This window comes from Manis javanica, chromosome 6, assembly GCF_040802235.1.
Source record: "Manis javanica isolate MJ-LG chromosome 6, MJ_LKY, whole genome shotgun sequence".
NCBI lineage: Eukaryota > Metazoa > Chordata > Mammalia > Pholidota > Manidae > Manis > Manis javanica.
Window position 1 is genome coordinate 49,975,399 of NC_133161.1, and position 22,160 is coordinate 49,997,558.

Consider the following 22,160-nt stretch of genomic DNA (forward strand, 5'->3'; position numbering starts at 1 on the left):
ACCCAAGAACAAAACCCCGGGGCCGGACGGGTTTACCTCGGAATTTTATCAGACACACAGAGAAGACATAATACCCATTCTCCTTAAAGTGTTCCACAAAATAGAAGAAGAGGGAATACTCCCAAACTCATTCTATGAAGCCAACATCACCCTAATACCAAAACCAGGCAAAGACCCCACCAAAAAAGAAAATTACAGACCAATATCCCTGATGAATGTAGATGCAAAAATACTCAATAAAATATTAGCAAACAGAATTCAACAGTATATCAAAAGGATCATACACCATGACCAAGTGGGGTTCATCCCAGGGATGCAAGGATGGTACAACATTCGAAAATCCATCAACATCATCCACCACATCAACAAAAAGAAAGACAAAAACCACATGATCATCTCCATAGATGCTGAAAAAGCATTTGACAAAATTCAACATCCATTCATGATAAAAACTCTCAGCAAAATGGGAATAGAGGGCAAGTACCTCAACATAATAAAGGCCATATATGATAAACTCACAGCCAGCATTATACTGAACAGCGAGAAGGTGAAAGCATTTCCACTGAGATCGGGAACCAGACAGGGATGCCCACTCTCCCCACTGTTATTTAACATAGTACTGGAGGTCCTAGCCACGGCAATCAGACAAAACAAAGAAATACAAGGAATCCAGATTGGTAAAGAAGAAGTTAAACTGTCACTATTTGCAGATGATATGATACTGTACATAAAAAACCCTAAAGACTCCACTCCAAAACTACTAGAACTGATATCAGAATACAGCAAAGTTGCAGGATACAAAATTAACACACAGAAGTCTGTAGCTTTCCTATACACTAACAGTAAATCAATAGAAAGAGAAATCAGGAAAACAATTCCATTCACCATTGCATCAAAAAGAATAAAATACCTAGGAATAAACCTAACCAGAGAAGTGAAAGACTTATACTCTGAAAACTACAAGTCACTCTTAAGAGAAATTAAAGGGGACACTAATAAATGGAAACTCATCCCATGCTCATGGCTAGGAAGAATTAATATCGTCAAAATGGCCATCCTGCCGAAAGCAATATACAGATTTGATGCAATCCCTCTTAAATTACCAGCAACATTCTTCAATGAATTGGAACAAATAATTCAAAAATTCATATGGAAACACCAAAGACCCCTAATAGCCAAAGCAATCCTGAAAAAGAAGAATAAAGTAGGGGGGATCTCACTCCCCAACTTCAAGCTCTACTACAAAGCCATAGTAATCAAGAGAATTTGGTACTGGCACAAGAACAGAGCCACAGACCAGTGGAACAGATTAGAGACCCCAGAAATTAACCCAAACATATATGGTCAATTAATATTTGATAAAGGAGCCATGGACATACAATGGCAAAATGACAGTCTCTTCAACAGATGGTGCTGGCAAAACTGGACAGCTACATGTAGGAGAATGAAACTGGACCATTGTCTAACCCCATATACAAAGGTAAACTCAAAATGGATCAAAGACCTGAATGTAAGTCATGAAACCATTAAACTCTTGGAAAAAAACATAGGCAAAAACCTCTTAGACATAAACATGAGTGACCTCTTCTTGAACGTATCTCCCCGGGCAAGGAAAACAACAGCAAAAATGAGCAAGTGGGACTACATTAAGCTGAAAAGCTTCTGTACAGCGAAAGACACCATCAATAGAACAAAAAGGAACCCTACAGTATGGGAGAATATATTTGAAAATGACAGATCCGATAAAGGCTTGACATCCAGAATATATAAAGAGCTCACACACCTCAACAAACAAAAAACAAATAACCCAATTAAAAAATGGGCAGAGGAATTGAACAGACAGTTCTCCAAAAAAGAAATACAGATGGCTAAGAGACACATGAAAAGATGCTCCACATCACTAATTATCAGAGAAATGCAAATTAAAACTACAATGAGGTATCACCTCACACCAGTAAGGATAGCTGCCATCCAAAAGACAAACAACAACAAATGTTGGCGAGGCTGTGGAGAAAGGGGAACCCTCCTACACTGCTGGTGGGAATGTAAATTAGTTCAACCATTGTGGAAAGCAGTATGGAGGTGCATCAAAATGCTCAAAACAGACCTACCATTTGACCCAGGAATTCCACTCCTAGGAATTTACCCTAAGAACGCAGCAATCAAGTTTGAGAAAGACAGATGCACTCCTATGTTTATCGCAGCACTATTTACAATAGCCAAGAATTGGAAGCAACCTAAATGTCCATCGGTAGATGAATGGATAAAGAAGATGTGGTACATATACACAATGGAATACTACTCAGCCATAAGAAGTGGAAAAATCCAACCATTTGCAGCAACATGGATGGAACTGGAGAGTATTATGCTCAGTGAAATAAGCCAAGCGGAGAAAGAGAAATACCAAATGATTTCACTCATCTGAGGAGTATAGGAACAAAGGAAAAACTGAAGGAACAAAACAGCAGTGGAATTACAGAACCCAAAAATGGACTAACAGGTACCAAAGGGAAAGGAACTGGGGAGGATGGGTGGGCAGGGAGGGATAAGAGGGGGGAAGAAGAAGAGGGGTATTAAGATTAGCATGCATGGGGGGGAGGGAGAAAGGGGAGGGTGGGCTGCACAACACAAAGAGGACATGTAGTGACTCTACAACATATTGCTAAGCTGATGGACAGTAACCGTAATGTGGTTGTTAGGGGGGACCTGATATAGGGGAGAGCATAGTAAACATAGTATTCTTCATGTAAGTGTAGATTAAAAATTAAAAATAGAAAAAAAAAAAAAGAAAGAAAGAAAGAAAAGGGGGATTACTCCTTAACAGGATAAAACTATTGGTAAATCAAAGATCAACACATGCTTTAAATATCCTTAATGTTGATCACTTAAAGGGTGTCAGATGATCAGCTATGGAGGTACTTTTTTCTGATAATATTCCTTTCTCTTAATTAAAAAAAAAAAAAAAAAAGCAGTTATTGTGTGCTGACCTCCAATGAGTTCTGCACAGTGGTATAGAGGGCATGTCAAAGTGTGGGCAAAGGGTCTGTTTGTTTCTATGCAGAAGATCAAGGCCTAGCTTGGATACCCAGAAAATGAACTAAGATACGATATGAGGAGGAGCTTCCGGCATCAGCACTCTCTGGGGGACTTGTGCCGGGGGATGATCATCAAAAAGCCTCCACAGGGATCCGGACGATGCTGCGGTTGTGGCTGCATCCAGCCCACCGTCTCCTGGACTTGCCATAAGAAGGAGGAGGGAGATGTCTAGGCTGGCATGTGCATACAGTGAGACAACGAATTTGACCGGATCTGTACTGTTGGAACTCAACCAGGAGTTGGGAGGGGTGCAAGTTGTAGCACTCCAAAATCTCATGACTATAGACTATCTATGGTTAAAAGAACATATGGGATGTGAACAGATCCCAGAAATGGGCTGCTTTAATTTGTCTGATGGTTCAAGTACAGTTGGACAATATCCATCATATCATAGATAAATTTTCACAAATGCCTAGGGTGCCTAAATGGTTTTCTTGGCTTCACTGGAGATGGCTGGTAATTATAGATTTGCTTTGTTTATGTCACCGTATTCCTATTATGTTAATATGTGTGTGCAAATCAGTTAGTAGTTTAAAACCTATACATACTTAAGGTACTCTGCAAGAAGATATGTCAAAGAAATAATCAATCCTCCCATGTTTCCTTCATATGCTACATCTATAGCTTTTCTTCTTCCTTCCTAATTACAACCCTTAAATAGAATTCGTGCCTCATATCGAATTTACCGAGTATCATAATTTCTCCAGGTGGTAAAGATACCTCGAGACAAGTGCTGGGCATAGAAGCCACAGGGCATAAATGTGCAAAGAAGTAAAAAGCTAACCTTTGCAAACAATATGGCTTCTCTCTCACTTACCAACTTTACATTTCCCTGTATGGCCCCGGAAGATGACTGGTTAGCCAGAGACGGGTAAGATTCCTCAAGGGAGGAACAACCTAAGACAGGCACAGTCGCAGGGGGGCCATCAGGTGAGAATTTGGGGATCAACAGAGGTGAGGCTCAGAACCTCACCCCCCCTGCTTTGAGAGAAATCTTCTGCATCCGTGGATGTCTTGCTGCCCTTGTCTAGCCTGGATTAATACTTAGTCCATAGGCACACACCTGATCATCTGATCATCTACATTTGCCCTCTTACAGCACTAAACTATGTTTCCTACCTTTATCTTGCATCTACCTACCACTTCAGCATTTTATTAAAAATAAAAATAATAATAATAATAGGAGAAATGTGGGATCAACATATAAATCAAGTACAAAAATCAAACGAATATTCATATTTGACCTGATTGTTTATAGGTCATAATGCGTGATCAAAACCAAAAGTTTCTGTGATGACTGCCCTTGTACTGTTCACCATGTAAGAATTTATTCACTGTGCAAGAATTCGTTCACCATGTAAGAACTTGTTTGTTATGCTTCAGAAGATTGGAGACTGACGAGAATTAGGCTTGAGATGGATTAATGATTGTACATTGAGCATTGACCCCCCTATACTGAATTTTATTGTTGTTAACAACCATTTGATCAATAAATATGAGAGATGACCTCTGAAAAAAAAAAAATAGTGTGAGAGTAAGCATTTGAATCTCTAGGTTCTTTCACCCCTTGATTCCCAGAAGGGAGAGAATACAACAAAAAATGGTTTGTGGAGGGGTTGTTTGCCCTTAGGGAGTGGGCTGGAGACTTTTTTCACTATGAGTCTCAGTACTTGTCCCCCAGAAACAGATACCAGCGTCCCTGGATGAGGCCATCCATCCAGAGAATTAAGGCAGATTGGCCAGCATTTAGCTCAGAAGTCCAGGATGAGCTGTCTGAGGGCAGTGTGATTAGAACCTGCCCAGAAATCTCTAATCATTTTGGAGCTTAGAACCAAATAACCAAAGCCCTTTGGATCACTTAACAGTTCGGAAATCAAGGTGTTTCTGAGGGCATCATTTCTAAGAAAAGATGCATGTCCAGGATTTGAATAATTTTCGTTTACCAAAGAAGAGCAGAAGATGGTAGACCAGAAATGGATATTCCACTATAATTTTTTTTTGGTGTTAATTCAGGACATAATTTATCTATGTATTTTACTGGGAGTTTTTAGATTAATTGGAACTATATGCCATCTTGTTCTGATGTGAGTTGTTTTCAAGAATAATGGAATCAAAACTTGTTTCTTAAGCAGTTACATGACCAAGAGTGTGAGTGCAGGGACCTCCCCAGGCCTAACAAAATAATAAATAGCTGTGTTACATGGCACTATTTCAAACCTACTAGTTAATATGAAGTTGCTTTTTTGGACAGCCAGTGGTGATGAATAATGTGGCTTTTATCTTTTTGCATTTATGTCTTGTTCCAAAGTATGCATGCTGCTTTGATGATTTAAAAATTTGTTCACACTTGTGTTATGAATTTAGGGAAATGTTAATAAGTGGAAAGACAAACATGTTTTACAATTCTATAGACTCCTTATTTGTTTTGGGTTGCAAGAGGAGCATAGGATCTTATCTTGTGCTGCATATTCCATTTTCAGGAAACAAGGAGAGGAGGAAATGGAATGAACATATGTTGAGTGTATATGATGTTCGATCGAGATACCTTATCCTCATTTTCTCATTTAATGCTCACAATTCACCATTTCTTATGTAAAAAAACCTGAAGATCAGAGGGTTTTTCAGGGTGCACAGAGTTTGTAATAAGGTAGCACCAATTCAAACTTTGGTTTGGCTTCTTCTGAAGCAAATACATCTTGGTATATACATCTCCTTTGCATCTTTTCCCAAACTGTGTATTCTTTACTAAGTGAAAATTTCTAATGTAAGTCTTAAAATCAGCCTTTGTTTCCAAAATGCTTGGCAGTGCCTCGGGCATTTATTCTTCTTCATGCTTGGTAGAAATCAGAGTTCTCTTTCCCTAATGGAAGCCTCACGACAGCATAAGTTTGTATGTCTCTGCCCACTGGACTTTGAGCTGGAACACTGTTATCACCTGGGTCTGATCCATCAGCTTCCTCAGGTGGGTGGCAGTGGTGAGAGAGGACCCAGGTCATCTCAGAGGCACAAGGAGGGCATGTTTGAATTGACCTAATTGCACTGGGATTTTCACACCTGTTGGTTTGCCTACCAAGTGGTTTATTGAAGTGAAAGCAAGTCCCAGACTGAATTCTGGCCCACATCAGTTACTTGTAGTAAGCAGAAGGCACGAGAGCAGTGGTGCACCTGTGCCTCTTGATAAACTGGGGAAGTCCCCACCCGCCACCCTGGGCCATGTTGGCAAGCGCTTGCAGGAGAGGCTTACCAGGGCAGGTACCATAGCGGACAGCATGAGGTGCGGCTCCCCAACCAGTCAGATCGGTGGCCAGGACATGGAGGAAACTTCTGGGAGGCTTCACACACTCTATTTCTTGATCCAGGTGGTGTTGGTATCTTTGCAAATTTAAAATTTCATAGAGCTGTCTATGTGTTTAAGATTTGTTCACTTTACTTTATATGTTAAATTGTACCTCTGTAAAAAATAAGAGGAGAAATAAATTAAGTTGTGAACTGTGTGAGCAGGGAAACGATTATATTTTGTTCAAACCAATAAACCCCTTAAGTTGGAGGTTTACCAGGGATGGGTCACTGGGAGGGGTGAGAGCACCGTGGGTCTTTATCCACCTCAACATCTCACATACCCCTGAGTCAGTGGCCTTGACTCCTGTACAATATGTGTGTCCCTTAAGGGCTTTATCCTCACCATTTCACTAAGTCAGCACTGTGATGTCAGGTAGTTAGAGTAGAAAACACCAGGCATGTGTGTGAATCTGCTTTATCAAGGTCTGCTTTCTTGGGGCTCACATCAAGGCTTCCTTATGGTGACACACAATGAGGTCCCCAAGGTTGGACACAATAGCAGCCTTATTTCACGTGACTGTCTTACCCCTGGGGTACCTTAGTCTTAGGCCACTGCTACCTTCATTCTTTATTCTGCCCTGATTCAAGCATATCCTTTCCCCAGAATTTGACTTACTTTGCCCTCTAAGCTGCCCTTGGTACTTTCAACTGAAGGGTCTAAGGGATGAAACAGATACATTTCCCTAGGCAGTCACCCCAGATTCACCTGGGATGGGTGTGGGAGGGGCTGTGTATTTCCACCCCTTCTTTTCCCTGAAGGAAAATGAGGTATCTAGTCGTTCTTACAGAGTCCTTATCTCTAACAACTTAAATGAGTATGGGCTTTAGTCCCTCTCAGCCCTGGCCCTGGTAACTGTTGCCTCCAGAGTGAGGTTTGGCAGAATTAAGCGGTAAACATGACCCTTTTTCACAGTCGTGTTGAGACAGGGTGATGGTGTGCCTGCTTTGGCACAGTTTCAGAATTCCTGTGACTCTTATGGCTCAGGTGCTCTCCTCTCTCCCTTCTGTATGCATCACACACCACCTCTCATCCTGTGTTCTTACTGTCAAAATCTCAGCCCCAAAAAACCCAAAAGCCACTCACACACATGAATAGCATCCCTTAGCTGGTATTCCTCATGCTGTCTGGAATTAGTTGTCATAGCAGTGGCTGCCCACACACCTTTCCTCCTTTGGGGTTCCCATCAGGTTTTGTTTTCTTTGTTTCCTCTTACACAGCAACGACCAATGCTGCTAAACACAAACTGTTAATACATCCTCACAGCCTCTCTCCACAGTTTTTAACTAGATTGCATTTGCTTCTAGCTTCAGGTATAGTTGGCATGTCCTGTAAGTAAACCTAATTTTATGAAGAGGCTGGTGTTGGCTTGCTTTTTGGGGGCTTCTATGAAAGCAACACGGGAATTGAGTTTTACAGCTACAGGCACCTTAATTTCATTTTCTTAGATTCTGGTATTTCTTTTCATTGTCTCAGTTCAGTTTATGGCTTTAGCAGACGCATTTCTGAAAGAACTAAGTGTAACTAAAAGTCATAGAAGATTTGAGTACTTAATAATTAACCAAAAGTTTGATATCTAACTAGCTGGTTCCTGGACTATTATGTAACATCTTTCTCTTGAGGTTAGACCATAAACAGTGAGAACCGAATCGATTAGATACATAATTGAACTTCGTGTGTCAAATGAAAGTCTGGCTCTCTGAGCCCAAAACAAACATGTTAGTCCCCATTAACTCAGGGCTGCTGCTTCAATCCTGAGTTGCTGCAGGGTGGCGGGTAGGCAGCCCAGCCAACTACCCGTCAGGGATATCCCTGTCTCTGCCCAGGTCAGTCCTCCTCCCCACCATAGCTACTTTGCCATGTGGAGACGCCATCTTGGGAAGACATGAAGCGTCACCTCTTCAAAGCTGGCTTCTGATGTGTTCCCTCCTGAGTCTTTTCATCCAGCTCCTCAGTTCTCTTAGGTTCCAGAGACAGGAAAGTAGCTATTATTACTTTCCTCTTACCTCTATCAGATCAGTAGCTAGATCTGGCATGCTCATTTCCAGCACCTAAGTTAAGGATCTAAGCCCAGATGCAGTCCCTTGCCGGGTGAGTGAGTGGGCAAGTTACTAACTTCTCAGAGACTTGGGCTTCACCTCTGTAAAATGGAGAGAGTACTTTCCATCACACTACTGATTGAATGAGACAACGTGTAGAAAACTTATTGTAGGGCTTGGCAGAGCATAGTGTGGACGCAATAAATTATCATTTTTATTACTAATATACTAATAAGTGATAGAGAAAATTCTGCTGTTACCCAATTTTTGTCACCCCAGGTCATAGTTTTTTAGACAATGTCTCCAAAACCCTTTGGTAAAACAAAACTTCTATCCTGTCCCCCCAAAAAACAGCGATTTTTAAAAATTGTAGTGGAATACATATAATATAAAATTCACATTTTAACAAATTTTCAAGCGTATGATTCAGTGACATTTAGTACACTCACAATCTAGTGCAATTCTCACCCTTGTCTAGTTCCAGAACATTTTAATCACCCTCAAAGGAAACCCATAGCGATACCCTATTCTCCAATTCCCCCCAGCCCCTTAATTTGGCTTTTGTCTCTATGTATTTGCCCATGCTGGTTATTTCATATAAGTAGAACCATACAATATGTGGTTTTTTGTGTGTGGCTTCTTTCATTTAGCATAATGTTTTCAAGGTTCATCCATATTATAGCACGTATCAGTAATTCATACCTTTTAATTCCTGAATAATATTCCATAGTATGCATATACTGTCTTAGTGTGGGCAGCTTTAACAAAGTACCACAGACTGGGTCACTTATGGGAAAGAAATTTATTTCTCATAGTTCTGGGGGCTAGAAGTCCAAGATGGGGGTGCCAGGATGCTGGGAGGGCCCTCTTTGGGTTGCAGACTTATCACTGTATCCTTACATAGTGGAAGGGTAGGAGCTCCGTGGGGTCTCTCTCTTTCTTTTTTTATTGAAGTATAGTTGATATACAGTATTATATTGGTTTCAAGTATACAACACAGTGATTCAACAGTTAGACACATTATTAAATCCTCTGATCCTCTGTGGGTACTCTTTAATAAGAATACTAATTCCATTCATAAGGGCTCTGCCCTCAGGACCTAAGCACCTCCCAGAGGCCACACCTCCTAATCCCATCACATTGGGCATTAGGATTTCAACATACGAGTTTTGGAGGGGGACACAAACATTCAGACCATAGTGTACACCATATGTAGTTTATCCATTCATCAGCTAATGGACATTTGAGTTGTTTCTACCTTTGGCTATTGTGTTAGCATGGCTGTGAATGTTCTTATACAAGTTTTTGTTGGAATACCTATTTTCAATTCTTTTGGGTATATACCTAGGAGTGGAATTGCTAAATCCTGATAATTCTGTTTAATTTTTTACAAAGCTGCCAAACTATTTTCAACTATGGCTGCACCATTTATATTCCTACCAGCAATGCCAGAGGGTTCCAGTTTCTTCCAATACATGTTACTCTTTTTTTCTTTAATTTAATTATACCTAGTGAGTATGAAGTGGTATCTCATTGTGATTTGGGATGGTTTTTATAGTACTGATTTTGTATGTGCCTGGACTCAAATTTTCTTACTACTATTCTTAAGACTGTCATATTGCAAAGCTACATGAAAAACCACCTACATATAATTTCAATAAGAAATAGATGTAAAGCATGTTTTCCCTTTACAGCCCCTGATGTGTCTAAGCACTGTGGCTCTGTAACCTGCAGTGTAAAGAAAATAATCAGTGGCTAATTAAAAATGATGTCTGATGCCTCTTACCCTCTCTCTAATTCTTTTCTTTGGTTTTTAGGCATTTCCTCTGGGTCATCCAAAATGCTTTTAAAATGTGTGGACGTGTGGAGTAAGAGCTGAGCCACCTGCTTGTGTGGGACTTTCATACTCTCTGCTCCACTGTCTTCTCATGACATTTTGACTGTATCAAGACCACGTGACTCTGCTCATGATGAGTGATGAGAAGAACCTTGGTGTGTCCCAAAAATTGGTCTCACCTTCAAGGAGCACAAGTAGCTGTTCCTCCAAGCAGGGAAGTCGACAGGTAAAGTTTAACTAATGCAAATCTTAAGATGCAAATTTAAATCAAGAAGCTTACAGATTAAAATGTGGGCATTTACTTGGGAACTTCTTCTCAGTTTAAGAGCATTTGCTTTCAGTTGAATCTTAATTATATGACAAGAATAAATTTTAGGTGATTTTAATAATGCAGCTTGAGTGCCTACCAGATGGGAACAATTGTATTTGACTCTTTGCATTGTTTTATTCAATCCTTGCAACTGTCCTTCAACACAGATATTAGTATCCCTATTTTCTTCATGAGGAAGCTGAGTCAGACCAACTGAGTTATTTGACCAAGGACACACAGCCAGTTGGCAGAACAAGAAACCAAAGCTCAGTTTGTTTAATTCCAGAGCCCATACTTTCCTTTATACCCAACTAATCAAAACAAAAAAACAATAATTTTTCCAGTAATTATGAATTCTCCCACCCTCCTTTTCCTTCCCTTTGCCAATCACAGATTGTTCTGTTAGTTACTTTGATTTTCACCTGCTTTATTTCTCTAGTGGATGAGGGAATGAACCAGCAGAGAAGTAGTCAAGAGGAATTAAGTAGGAAAAAGAAAGAAGTGAAACAAAGGACTGAATAATTAACTCCTAAATAACTGTCAACTAATTATATGTTGTTTCTTTCCTTTCTAATAAATCTCTGTTGGCAGAATTTGTTGGGTTTAGATCAATGGCAGTAAATGTACATAATAATTCTTCCACCTTTAGTTAAGAGTGGGCTGTCAAAACACTGTAGATTCACAACTAAAGTGGTCTCTGCCCCTTTTCAGTGTTTGCTGATTGATTTGGTTTTCAACATGGCTTCTTTTGAGGTGTCAACATAAAGAATAAGAAGAATGTGTGCCTAAACTTTTTTCTGACTTAGAATGGTTGGTCATTTAGCCATTCATTCATTAAATGGTAATTTTTCTATTTGGGATCTCCCATTTAAATATGCATGTAATGTTGCTTTATAAATATAAACACTTATTTTTACTCTGTGACAGAAAAGATAGAGAATTTATTCAGTTTATTCCAATTTATCTTGAGTCTAGTTATAAAGCCTATGTTTAATTTTCAGGGACCATTTTCTTAATCTATCTGCTTTCCCATCATTCTATCAAAGAAAGGTTTTCTGTCACAGCATTGGCTTAGCTTTTCTATCTGTGTTGACTACCCTGACAATCCATATCTATTCTGTCCTCCCAAGCTGCATCAAGATTGTCTTTTGGTCTCAAAGGTTCTACAAAGGAAGCTCTTACTTGATGGCCCTCAGGGAACGCAGCCTTATCCAGTGATTTCTCAGATGCTTAATACAGTGGTGAGACTGTGTTTCCACTCACTTCACTAGAAAGTACAAGTTCAACATTTAAAATTTAAAGATTTATGTAATAAATTTAATTTGAGGAATGTTAAAATATAACTGGTAAAGATAGTCTGTACAACAACCTGCTTGTTTTGAAGCTTCAGTTAAAGTCATTTTCAGGCTGCTCTGTTCTTTTCATTTCATCTGGAGGGTGTTGATATTATTGGCCATCTTTCTTAATGCTAGTTTTCTCATGGGCTTTTGGAAAAGCACTCAAGCATCATCTTGAGTTTGCTTCCCTCATGTTCTTTCTTTGCACTCTCTCTACCTATCAGGGATTTGCTATTACCTACTTCTACTTCGGAGGACCCCAGTCCAGAGTCAAGTCTTATATTTGTAGCTAGGGGTTTCTGTTCCATGATGATAGAATATCCAGGATCACACAGGATGGTCCAAGAACTGGTAGTGAGGCTGTGTCTGCCTTCTGCCACCTCCCTGTATAAACAGATTTTTAAAGCCCCCTTTCATTGCGGTGTGGGGCCTACCCCTCCACATTCTCTGGTTTCCAGCAGTAGGCCTAGCTTAGGTCCCAACTTTTTCCTGGGGATATTTTTAGCCCCATTAGTCCACAGAATTAGGGCTCCTACACACCTCTAATATATTTAATCATATTTTTTTTTTTAATCACACAGACTAAAAAACCTGTATGTTCATAACTTTGTATATTTTTGGAGTGGGGTGGTAATAGGGAAGGGACACTAAATATAGGAACTTACAATACAATCTTGGCTGAAACGCTTGGTCTTCTTAAGTCATTTTCCCATAAATTCTCACCAACATTGCCAGTTGACATTAAGAGTGTCCTATTCCAACTGCATTGGCGTTCTTTCAGCTCCTTGTCCTTGTTTCTTGAACTAAATTTGAACTTGTCCTTCCTATTCCAGAGCCTACTCACAGTGTAGATTAAATTAATGAATGAATAAATGTGAAGTTGCTAGGTAGAAAAATAACTATGACAAAGCTCTGTAGATATATTAAGTAGCTTAAAGGATATCTAAATGGGAAGAGAGCATTGCTATTTCAAAACTCACAAACTATGAGTAATTTCCTCTTCTCTTTTTCCCACTGCCCCCTTACGTTTCCTTCCTTAGAACTTTCAAAGTAACACATTTCAGAAACCAGATTGAGCTAGATAAAGATGAATAGATTTAGTCTTTATTGAAGGAGTCCTCTGTGCCCTAAGCTTTTTTTATTCAACCAATATCTGTTGAGAACCTATTGTTAAAAGACCATGGGCAGGGAGAAGTGAAGCTGCCAAGGACAGGACAGCTGAACGAATCACTACAAATAGGGCATTAACTTGATTGGGAACACTGTGTATTGTAAAGAGAGCATGGCTTCCATTCTTTTCTCATGTACTGTTAGCATTTGCTTTATAAATCAGAAAGTCACTCCTTTTGAAATAATTGGCAAGTACTTCACTCATGATTGCAGGGGATTTGAATGGAGAGATCTGCTAGATGAGTCTCCATACAGTTCTGCAAATTGCTCATCACTCTGTTGTACCTAGGCTAATCTAAGGTGGGTTTGAGCTCTCCCAGGGTCACCTGATGAGAATTTATCTATGCAGGCTATTAGATTATGCTGTACTCCAGGGAACCCAGGCTGCCTGGGTTTGGTGCCAGGACCATAAGACATGGGTGTTGAATGGGAGAGAATCTGCCAAGGAGTGAAAAGTGGAAAAAAATGTAATGTGCAGGTGCTTATAATCTCAGCTGTTCGGGTATTGAAAATGCTCAGTCCCACTTATTTCTTCTAATTCACCATGTCTTTAGAGATACTGAGATTTACAAGCTGCCTTTTATAAGAATGGGCTGTATAAATGCCACCTTAAAGACCAGGTGGGTAGGAGGGAATTGGGAATGTCATGACTGTGTCACATTCTGTGATGGTTACAGAAGATGAGAAGCCATAAGCACAAACTTGCACTGGGAGTTAGACAACTTGACTTTAAATCTTGGACAGTTTATAAGCTGTTTGACTTTGGGCAAGTTATTTAACATCGCTCTGCCTTGGTTTCTTGTAAGGTTGTGCAAATTGCTTAGTTAGAGAACCTACATGCAGTAAGTGGTATGTATATGTTAAACCATAAGAAGGAGTTTTCTAGCAGTACCACAGGGTGACTGCTTCCTGCTGCCTCCTTTCTGCTTGGAGGAGGAGGCACAATGCAGTTAGAGGGCTTGGCCTCTGTCTAGGCTGGGCTGAGAGCAAGAGTCAGCTAGGGGCTTTAGATGTTAACAAGAATCTGATAGCATCTTTACAGCTCTTAATATCCTTTCATGCTCTCCTTTGGAGTTTCAAAACAACCCCAGTGAGGTCTGTTACTGTTTTCTACACTTTAGATAGAAAACATGACTCAGAGATTTTAACTGACTTTTCAGAGTCACACAGCTAGTAAGCTGTAGGGGAGCAGGCAACCATCTATTTGGAGAACACCAGATTTCTTTAGGTACTAGAAGGCCTCTTTAGAAGTTCATTTAAGTTCTATGTGCCTTATGTACAAATGATTGTTATTTAAACAAACCTTCATAAACCAATGCCTCTATGAATGCAAGGACAAGAAGAACATGGATGAGTGACGTGGCTTTAAGGATCCCTAAGGTCTCTTTGTCTGGAACTGTTCTTTATCCTGGCAGACCCAATGGAGAAAAATAATTAACAAAATTATTTTTAATGTCTATTATTTTAAAATAATTAACACAAATAATATATTTCTGTCTTAGTTCTCTAGATTCTCATTTTCTCGGCCTCCTACTTACTACCTAACTTTTGGTCACACCTATGGTTGTGACATTATACACTGAAAGTAGGAAGGCAAAGATACAAGACTCAATTCTCAATTTATTTCCACTCTGAGTAAGTCTTGTAAAGTAGAAACAAATGTTTGATATGGTAAGAGATAAAGACAGCTAAAATGACATATTTGACTCTCCAGGCTTCATGTTACTCTTCATGTCCACAAATGATACGCCATCAGCTACATTCCACACTCTGAAGAGCAGGAGAAACTGAGCTTTTAAAACACTTCCAGAAGTTGCTGAATTGTTGTGTAGATCCATATATTATAATGCAGTTCCAGGTGACAAGCACAGAAATATATTTTGGTGGGTTTTAGAAATACTACTTTGATAGAAACTGCAAGGGCTACTTTCAACTTCCTAACTAAGAAGATTCTACTACCCAGTCTGTAGTATTTTGTTTAGCAGCCTGAGCCAAGACAGACAGTTTTTGCCAGAGCCTCCAGAGTCAGCATTGCCTTGGTAACACCTTAATTTTGGACTTCTAGCTCTGAACTGTGAGAGAATAAAGTGCTATAGTTTTAACCCACCTAGTTGTCAGGGTAGCCTCAGAAGTCCTGCTCTGTGTCCAATTTTCTTTGAGTCCCAGCTCAAGTCCTCCTCCTAAGGTGAGTGAGCCCATGGTGATTGTGCCTGCCTGAGAACAGCTGCAGCAGGCTTGCTTGACTCTCCCATTCCTCATTTTATACATTTTCAATCTGTAGAGTCAATTTGGACAATGTTTGTTGACTTCTTGTGGAGGCCAGCTGGTTTTACATCTTTGTATCTCCAGTACCTGGTACTGAGCTCATAGACCTCTGAGTAAAGGATGTCCTATTAAATAGAAACTTAGTTTTGAGCTAGAATGTAATCTCCTTAACACTAAAATCATTCTCTGATCTATAAAACTCTCAAGGATTCTTATCCTGCCACTAGACTGTCATCATGAGAACCAGTTATTCTTATGTAGTACTGTGAGGAAAAAAATCACTGATGATTTGGATCCAGAATAGGAAAAGTTCATTGTGCTAAGCTTGTACCACCTACTCCTATGATTCTAAATGAGATATACATTAATTAGCGAGAATATGTCTGTAACTGATTGCAAATTTCAGTTAGCTCTGAAAAAACAGTTTTGAGTACACTTGTCAGTGAGAACACTTTTTTTTAGCTAGTACTCTCCAGCAATGGATTGGGTTTTCTTGAGAAGTTGTGGCTGCCCTATAATTGGAGTGCTAAAGTGTTAAGTCTGAACAGAGAGTTTGTGATTTTCACCAGTGTTCAGATGCCAAAGAGCAGAGCTCTACAATATGCTGAAGAAAGGATGATTTTTTAAAATTAAAAGGTAGTAAAGATAAAATATTAAGACAATGCTGGAAGGTATAAAATGAAGAGCAAAAGTTCCTCCGCCAGCCCAGTCCCATTCACATAGGAATCTGTATTGGGGATTTTCCCTGTCAGTACCACATGGTACATGCCCAGGAGCTCCTCCACAGGGCTGTCTTTCCCTGTGGGAATAAGGTAATTCTTAGAAAGTGGTAGCAGAAAGGGCAGTGAGTTGGAGTTAAAGACTGGATCCTGTTCCTCAGAAGTCCTTCACTCATTTTAAGTGATCCCAGGCAAATCATTAAACTTAGATTCCTTATATCTAAAATGGAAGACCTGGGTTGATGCCTTCAACATTCCCTTTCAAACTCTGAGGTTTAAAAGAAATACACCATGACTCTATGGGAGAAAACAAATCATGACAGTATATTCTAGGTGGGGGGAGACCCACAAGAGACTCTTGAGCCCCTTGGGTAGACAGACTTACCTGTCATCACTGGCTAACACATGTGTGTGAGGTGTGGGAACATGCTGCCAGTGACAGGCATCTTCTGCTTGTGGAGAAAGCAATGCTGCGGGCTGAAGGGCTGAAACTGGCAGGGAAGTAGGTGGCCTTGGATGGAGTCTAATATACTTGTAGGCACGCTTGTCCAGAGTGGATGTTGATCAGGGAGGTTTTGTGTGTGGTCTCTAGTGCACAAATGAGGCCCACCACCTAATAGTTTGTGAATTTGGGTAAACTACTTTGGAGATTTTCCTCATCTGTAAAATGAGGATAATAATACCTTCATTATAGAATCATTGCAAGTCACATACAAGATACTCAGTAAATACTCTTACATAATCACTACCACAATAGTAGCTATTAAAAACTCCACCACCACCCTGGTAGGCTGCATGGCTAGAGCAGAATGACATTGATGGGTTGAGTGTCACCATCTCTTATAGCTAAGGTTCTCATGAGTCCCTTGGTGACAGAGTATTACAGAGAGAAAAAGTGCATAAAAAATGCTATCCATAGTTGTGAAGGGCTTGCATACAATTAGGGGGATATTTAACAAATATTAATAACCCACAAATTATTTGAGGAGGCTACAAAAATACCAGTGTAATTGCAACCATAAATGCTAGGTGACTGATCAGCAAGGTAGAAATAATCATTATATGTGCATTAAAGTTTTTTATTAATATATTTTAATTACAAATCCATCTGTGGTCAACATACTTGGAAAGAATTTTCTCTTATTTGGAAACACAAGATAAGAATGACCTCAAGTGGAGTCACCAAAAGAGCTGACAGCTCATATGTTTTTTCCCCCCATTGAGGCACCCCATTTTTGGTCTGTTGACTACGCAAGTAATTAAGACTTAGAACGTTTTGGAGTATAAGTCATCTGGATATTTGCATCTCCATCCCTGGTGGGGGTCAGCAAACTACATCTCTGCGGTGTGCAGGGAGAGGAAGGGCAGTGCCTGTAGGCAGGTCATGACTGTATTCCCCATGTAGCCCTCAGAATGTGGGTTCTTTGCTGTTCAGTCTCCTTTTTAATTTTCTCACTTAGATTCTGAGGTCAGGGATTGTACCTGAGGTTGGTAGACTAAAGCTAATGCTGCTGTTTCTTGGTTTGTTTTTTAGGAGACTTTGTCAGCCAATATTTTATTATTTTAGTTCATATTTTCTTTATTTAATTTTATCTTAACAAATAAATACCATCTTAAATGTTTAAATGCACAACACAATATTATTAACTATTGGCACAATGTTAAAAGCAGATCTCTAGAACTTCCTCATCTTGCATAACTGAGAATTTATACCTGTTTAATAAGACATGAGTTTATGATCTGGAAAGGATCTTATAGCTCAGTTATTCTGACCTCCTTCCTAGTCTGGGAATTCCTCTGCAGTACCTCTGCTAGCTTCTGATGCAGCTCTCCAGTGACTAGGAATCTTGCTCTTTCACAGAGCAGCCTGTGCTGTTTTTGTTATTTTTCATCACTCTAATAGTAATCAAATAGCCTGTCCTTATGTAGAGCCTTATGGGATCCCTTATGGGATCTAGGGCCTTAACAATTCTCATCCATTAGCCCTGGTTTTGCTCTCAGAACCTGTCAAGTCAAATCCCAAATTCTTCAAGAGAGCCTGCTGTCCTGGAGGGTGCCTACTGTGAGGGGCCCGTCCCCAGGAGGGGCCTCGCCTGTGCAGGTGCAGACCTGAACTGAAGTCTGCGTTTTGATAAAGATCTTCTGTGGGTGATAAGCACAATATAGCTTGAGAGGCACTGGATTAAATCACAAACACTGCCACCCCCTTATCCCTGTCACCCCCCCGACCCCCATAATGTGTTCTTTTTTTGAAAAATTGCTATTGCTATCAGGCCTGCTGGTGTTCAAGAAAATCCTAGTTGAGTAAGAAGCAATTGATAAGAAGCAACAACTCTCAGCTATTGAAGATAAATACAGAATTGGTCTAATATCAGTTAAAGCTATCATTATATTAACTGGAAATCATTGACAAGTATGTCCATGTGTTCACAGTATAATAATAAAGGATGGCATTGATGATCCTGAGATTGTAGAAGATCACAAATGCCTTTAAAATCATTAAAGACATGTTAAATTATGCTACACGTGATTTAATGCTGGGTATTGCCTTGAGATTTTTTGAAAACCTGCTGAAGAGACTAAATAAATAATCAGAACACCCACTCTCCACAGCCACAAAACTTCCTTCCACAGACTCTTCAGCTGCAGGAAGAATGAGTTTTAAATAGTTTTCTATTCCTGACCTCACTGCAAGGGCTGAGAATCCAGCATTTGAAAGGTGCAGAGGAGATGCACACTGTGGAAACAGCTGTGCTGGACGGAAATGCCTTCAGTTCGTGCACTCAGCAATATGGAAATGAACTTTGCCAGCTTGTGTGCATGAATAAATGCTTAGCTGCCTTTCCAACCACAAAGCAGTTTTCTATATTTGGCACTTTTTAGACATTTAGTAAAACAGACTGAATTTAATGCCAGCTGACAGTGCCAGACTGTCTTCAGTTTAACTCCTCAGTTAAATGAGCTTTAATTTAAGACTGACACTCCATGGTGGGACATCAGCCCAGCTGTGTTGGGCTAAGTCAGCAGGGCTTGATCTGCCCAGGGGCCCAAGTCCACCTGTACTGTGTATCTGAGGACATTCATCTCAAGGTACAGGTCCTGTTCCCAGGTCACAGGGAGTGTGGAGGGCAGGTGGGCCACTCCCCAACACCCAGTCCCTTCATCCAAGAGGAACTGGCATATCTGCTTTTATCTGCTCGGAGTACCATTCACCCAGACACGTACATGTTGTTAAAGTCTTTCACCTAAGGGCTCTATGGGGTGCTTTTATATCCTCCCTGCTCCTCAGACTCATTCATTCACTAAAAACTTTTTTAGGGCCCTATTCCCAGGTAGTGAGATTATAATGAATAAGACCAGCCCTGTCCTCATGGAATCCACATTCTGGCTAGGGAGATAGGCAATTTAAGTGGGTTTGTGTAAGTGCTGAGTAGGAAGGGAATTTCTGCCTGGAGGAAGAGATCTGGAGCTAAATGAGAATTCACTGGCTGAGAAGTAACTAAGGTAGGCATTTTGGATACAAAAAAATCAAATGAGCAAAGACTTGGTGGCATGATTTGATATCCTGTCCTAGTTGGTGGAGCTACAGGATAGGAAACATGGTAGCTCTGAACAGGATCTGAGACCTTGCTTATCTGCATACATAGGGGAGTGCTTCTTAACTCCTTCCAATTGCTTCAGGATCCTGGCCACTTCTTGGATTTACCCACCATAATGCCCCTGCCCCATGGCAATTACTTCATCATCATAATTTACATATTTAAATTGCAGTATATAGAACATACAATATGTATAATACTATTGTGTGTGTATAATACTATTGTGTGTATGTATATATGTGTACATATAAAATATAACATATATAGCATAAAATTACAGCCTATAAATAAGATAGCAGAATGATTAAAAATGTAGGTTCTGAAGTCAAGTGGCTTTACCACGTGGTAGCTTTATAGCATTGGGGAAGTTATCTAATACTATCTTCCACATCCATAAAATAAGGACACTAATAAATCCACCTCTGCAGGATTTTGCAAGGATTACATGTAGTAACATCAATATGGTGTTTAGCACACTACCTGAAAGATAGTAGATGTTTAATAAATGCTAGCTATTGCCATTGCTTCATTAATTCAACATATTTATTCATATCTACTATATACTATTAGGAAGTGAACAAGACAAAAAAAGTTTCTGCTTTAATGGAGCTTAAAAGTATTCCTTGCTCATTTTATCTTATTATTAAGGATAGTATTTCCTGAGGCACCTTCCTTTTGTATTTAAATATCAGGCTGTATAGAAGTGTGGATACAACTTAATCCCACCTTATTAGCCACTATCCAGTGCCATTTAATTGGTTTGAGAACTTAATCCATTTCCTTGGTTTGAAACCCCAACAATTAATAAATCTAGGAGAATTCTTTTATTTCCTACTGTATATTTAGTTCTTTACTGGGATTCTAAGCAAGTTGGAAAGATAGTCTTTATAACTATTTGAGGAGAAAAGACCAGAGTCCTGAGATTAAAAGTAAAAAAAAATAGTAAGTTAACTAAACATGTAATGCAGAGTAATACTACAGTAATTTACAAGAATATAAGATTGATGTGGCTCAGATAATTTAGGAACTTCATGGAAGAAGGTAAAAACTGAACTAAAATTTTGAAGGGTTTGTGTGGGTGGAAAGGATCAAGGGAAAGTTTTGGGAGTCTGCAATAATAAGTAAAATAATAAGTAAATAAATAAAACACATAAGTGGAAGTGAACACTAACATTTTGTTATATTCATTTTTATAATGTATAGACGGTAGGACACAATGGGGCCTCATAAAATGATTGTAGAAGTGGAGAGTCTTGGGAAACCAGGTTCGATGAGAGCCTACGTCAGGCTGGTGGTTGGAGAACAGAGAGGAGGGGACATAAAAGATACACCCAGTCTAATTCTCTTCCTCCACATGGGCTCATCAGTAGGGATGTCCTGTGTCATTGGAGTTCCCAAGAAATCTAGTTCTAACACAAATCCTTGAAACATTTTTGAAATTTATTTCTTGTTTTTTTTTTAAACTACCAGTATGATCTCATTCCATTTTTTCTTTCAGTTTTTGTAAAGTATGTAGTAACATCTAATCCCTCTTGGCATTTGCATTTTACACAACTGAATGTGGTAAGCAGATGTACATGATTGTCTAGTCTTAGCACAACATGTTGTCTTCTGCTTAGGAGTCTTAAAATAAACAAATCAAATAGATTTAATTCCTTTAGAGTGTTTTCCAGAAGATTTTGAGCCTTAAATTTTTATTTAACGATGATACATACACATCCTCTTTCACAAATATGAATGCACTGTATTTAATATGTAAATAGTCATTTGACCCAAAGATATTGGGTACACTTCAAATGCATGCCGGTTTATGATGTTACAAGAACATAAATCTCTTTGCAGTATTATTTCAGGATAAGGTTTATTCATTTGCCAGTTGGATGCATAATGTTCACAGAACAGCAGGTTAGGCATTGTGAAGAAATCATAAATGAACTAGATAGTTAATAATCTCAAGGAATCTATTATACAGTCTGGGGATGATAACATTTCATATATAATATCATAAGTAAGTGATGAACCGTTGGAAAGGTAAGGTGGAATACTGATTTGAGTCTCTAGGGATTAAATAGTGTGTTCCTCTTAAGAAGGTTTCCTGAAGGACGTGGAATTTTTTATTTACCTTAAAGATTCATTAAAAATTTGACAGGTAAACCACTTTAAATTTTGAGTGGTTTTCTCAACTGAAATAAATATGAGCAGAATTTTTTTTGTGTGTGTGGCTTCCCATCACTTAATAATATGCATTTTCTGTTGTCTGGGTATAATTAAATGGCAATAATTGGCAATAATTGCTATAAAGAAATATCGTATGAAATTATTCCTTTTCTATGTTCCATCAGAGAAATGCAAATTAAAACCACAGTGAGGTATCACCTTACACTGGTTAGGATGGCCACCATCCAAAAGACAACAACAAATGTTGGCGAGGATGTGGAGAAAGGGGAACCC

General features: G+C 39.4%; 1 protein-coding gene across 5 annotated transcripts in view; it reads left to right on the top strand.

Annotated features, from left to right (window-relative positions):
* Positions 1 to 22,160, top strand: part of OSBPL3 (oxysterol binding protein like 3) — a 222,384-nt gene that overhangs the window by 130,936 nt on the left and 69,288 nt on the right. For all 5 annotated transcript variants that reach the window (XM_037027466.2, XM_037027462.2, XM_073238683.1 and 2 more), the window contains exon 2: positions 10,290 to 10,535. In XM_037027466.2, coding sequence (XP_036883361.2) covers positions 10,440 to 10,535 — 96 coding nt within the window. In that variant the 5' untranslated portion in view covers positions 10,290 to 10,439. The remainder of the gene's footprint in view (positions 1 to 10,289; positions 10,536 to 22,160) is intronic.